Source organism: Fukomys damarensis, unplaced genomic scaffold, assembly GCF_012274545.1.
Source record: "Fukomys damarensis isolate Sample0158 unplaced genomic scaffold, DMR_v1.0_HiC HiC_scaffold_26, whole genome shotgun sequence".
NCBI classification, from domain to species: Eukaryota; Metazoa; Chordata; class Mammalia; order Rodentia; family Bathyergidae; genus Fukomys; species Fukomys damarensis.
In genome coordinates, this window is record NW_022900938.1 from 7,797,691 (window position 1) to 7,800,903 (window position 3,213).

The window sequence follows — 3,213 nt, forward strand, 5'->3', positions numbered from 1 at the left end:
CGGACCGCGCGGGCGAGTTGGACCGAGCGGGACTCCTGGCCCGGCCGAGGCGCTGATCCCTTCCCGATCGATGCACAGCCCCTCCGAGGCGCAAGCCGCCAGGTCAGTGCCGGTCCTGGGAACGACCGGATCCACAGTCTTCTGTTGCTGTTGTTTTAATTTTAACTTTAATTTTTGGTATGTGTTTGCAGTGTGTCGTGATTGCACTCACTGCGGGGAGTCGGGCCATGTACAGAAAACATCTTAGTACTTTTCTCAGCCCCATGTCTCGGTCCTGTTCCCACCTGCCAAAGTTTGATCTCCCTGACTCCAATTAGCTATCTTTTATTTTGCTCTTGTTTATTTATACTTGGGGTTTGTCATATGAGAGAAACCCTGCGCTATTTAAGCCTGCGAGTCTAATTTATTTGCCTTGGATTTTTATGGTCTCAGGGTGCACCCTTTGTAGTCTCAGTGTTTAAAGGTGAAGCCTGCTGAGCTCCAGGAATGTAAAAGCAAGATTTAGTTCCTGCAGAGCCAATAATATAATTGCTCTTTTAAAGATAAATTCTGAGCTGTACCAAAGAGTTCTTGGACAGACACACAGATGTGCAGTTGTGTGTGCTTGTGTAAGTCAGAGAGGGAGTGATTTTGATGGAGTAAAAGTAAGACCCCCTCTGGCTCAGTCCCAGTGTATATCATTGATCCATGAGGACGCTGCTCTGGAACTTGTGTGATTATTTGAAATGTACAGGATTTCAGTTGAACAGACTGTTACTGAGCACCCACTGTATGCAGAAGTATCCAGGGCTCGGGGGTTGGTAAAAGAAAAATGAGCCCCCGGCTGCTGGAGCTTACACTCTGTGAGACACGAGACATCATAGTGCTTTACAAGGAAGGCTGATAAGGGACAGGGTGGGGAGAGGGGCAGGTTGGGATTGTCTCTGGTAAGTCTCAGACCCGGGGCATTTATACCTCACTTGGATTGCTGGTAGGACAGAGAGGCAGAGGTTTGTGCCCCACCTGTTTTCACAAGGGTGAGTGGCAGTTGGGAAAAGTGCAAATGTTGGATTCAGTAATGCAGAAGACCAGAATATTGATTATGCCCAAAGCAGGCTGTGAAGAGTGAACCCCACAATTGGCTGTTTGTAGAAACAAGTCTGGCCAAAGCCTTAAGTGCCGAGGTCAGAGTAACTCCCACCCAGATTCCATTCCCACAATTAAAATCTCCTCACTTGAAGGACAGTGTTGTGATTACAATTATATATTTTGTCTGTTCTGTTCCTGATTCCTGAATGCTTTGTCTTGTCCTTTACGAGCCTTGTTTAGGTTAATTTCCATAGAAACCAGTCTCCTTTACCCCAGTTGATTGCTAGTAAAGTCAGTGCCTGAGACTGGCCAGCACCTTTGTCAATTGCATGGGCATTGGTTGTCCTGGCCCTGCTTTCTCTCTCTTAGTTGTTTCTCTTAGTGTATCTTTTTTCTCAGGCCTGTGTCATATACTGGGCAGGTGTGGGGAGTGGAACCTGACAACAGGAATCTCCAGCGCAGTAAAAACAAAAACCGTGAATAGTTTGGTGTCTGGGATGCTTTTTTGATGGATGAAAAGCAGGGTGGGCTGGAATTCAGCCTTAGCATGGACAGACTGGCATTTTTGCAAAGGAGTATGGTCCAGCCCTGGTGCTTTGTTGGGGGCTGGAGAGGAAGGAGTCCGCAGACAGGGCTGGGGGTGGTGTCACACCACTCCCTGCATTGATACCAGGTTTCCTGAGAAGGTGGGATGGATTCTGGATATGTTAACATGAGTTTATTGATTCACCTGCTGTGTGCCAGGTACCCTGTTTGCATTACTGGTGCAGTCCTTACCAGCTTGTTGAGAGGGGAGCTACTGATCTGCTTGGCACTGTAGCCTCCCACTGCCTGGTGGCCCAGTGTACGTGCCCAAGACTCGTGCCTGGGAGGGAGGGAGACAGCTGCAGATGTGCAGCCTTCTGCTCGCACGGAGGAGATTTGAAACAAAAAGTGAGCTTGCTACAGCAGGAGTGCCGGGCGTGGCTTTGGGCCGTTTCTGCTGGTATGAGGGTGATGAGCCTGTGGTCTGCTCGACTCCTCGATCTTCTTACGGATGCTGGTGGAGTAGGTGTGACTCCGTGCCTGCACACTGCTGTGCTCACGACACGCATGCATCCCCTCGCTTCCACACCCCACCTGAGGTCGCAGACCCCATTCTCCGAGGTCTGGCGGGGCCAAGATCCCCTCGTACTGTTCTGAGTGTTGCCAGCCGGGCACCACATCCCTGCGGAGGAACCGGATCCTGTCACGTGATGGTCATGAGGCCCTGTGTTCCCAAAGGATGTTTGAACTTTCTTACATCAGGGTTTTGTAGCTTTTAATCTTGAGGACGACCACCTAAAAACTGACCTAATAGTTATCTATAGAGATAAGTAATACTTTCAAATTGTATTTAAATTGTCGTTTCAGTCTTTAAAAATCATGACTGAAATTTAACAGTTCTTTGTGCCAGATTTGTTGCTCGCAATAGGGATAAAAAGGTATATCTCTTAAAATGTGTATAACAAAAATGTTAACTTCACCACGTGAATCATAACATACGAAATACCAGCTAAAAGTATTTGGGGTTAAATGACGAACATGCTTCAATTTGTAGGAGAGCAGTTTTTAGAGAGTTGTTGTGACCTGTCTTAAATTTAATAATGCTTTCCATTTATTTATTTATTTATTTGACAAAAGTACAGTGTTATTTTAAAGTCACATTTATTGGACAACTACTTTGTGCCCGAGAATGTTCTGGGGTGACAGCAGTGAACAGAAACCCCCCAAATACTTCTCTTCATCAGGCTGAAACAGACAGTGATCAGAATTTTTAAATACACGCGTTGCATCAGAAGGTGGTTTGTGCTGTGGATAAAAACACTGCAGGGGGGATCGTGTTCTCCAGGCTTGGGGGTGATCGCAGTGGTAGAGGTGACAGAGGAGCGACCCTGATGCGTGGACTTTTGACTTGCAAATGTATTTCTTGGAGCAGAAAAGCAATGAAAAAGCAGGCTCTGGATATAGGAGCTATTTAAATAATATACTTCAGAAAACCAGCGACGGCCTGGATTACACTAGATGGGCGAGTATGGGGCTGGAGGCTCATGTTGAAGCTGAGGCTTTTGCTCACGGGGTGTGTGTGTGTGTGTGGGTGTGTGTGTGTGTGTGTGTGTGTGTGTG

At 47.2% G+C, this 3,213-nt stretch overlaps 1 protein-coding gene across 1 annotated transcript in view; it reads left to right on the forward strand.

The window, feature by feature from the left end:
* The first annotated feature begins 6 nt into the window (after positions 1 to 6).
* The window catches only part of Stat1 (signal transducer and activator of transcription 1), a 32,316-nt gene continuing 29,109 nt past the window's right edge, over positions 7 to 3,213 (forward strand). The window contains exon 1 of the mRNA XM_010636869.1: positions 7 to 102. Within this exon, the coding sequence (XP_010635171.1) occupies positions 71 to 102 (32 nt within the window). The 5' untranslated portion in view covers positions 7 to 70. The remainder of the gene's footprint in view (positions 103 to 3,213) is intronic.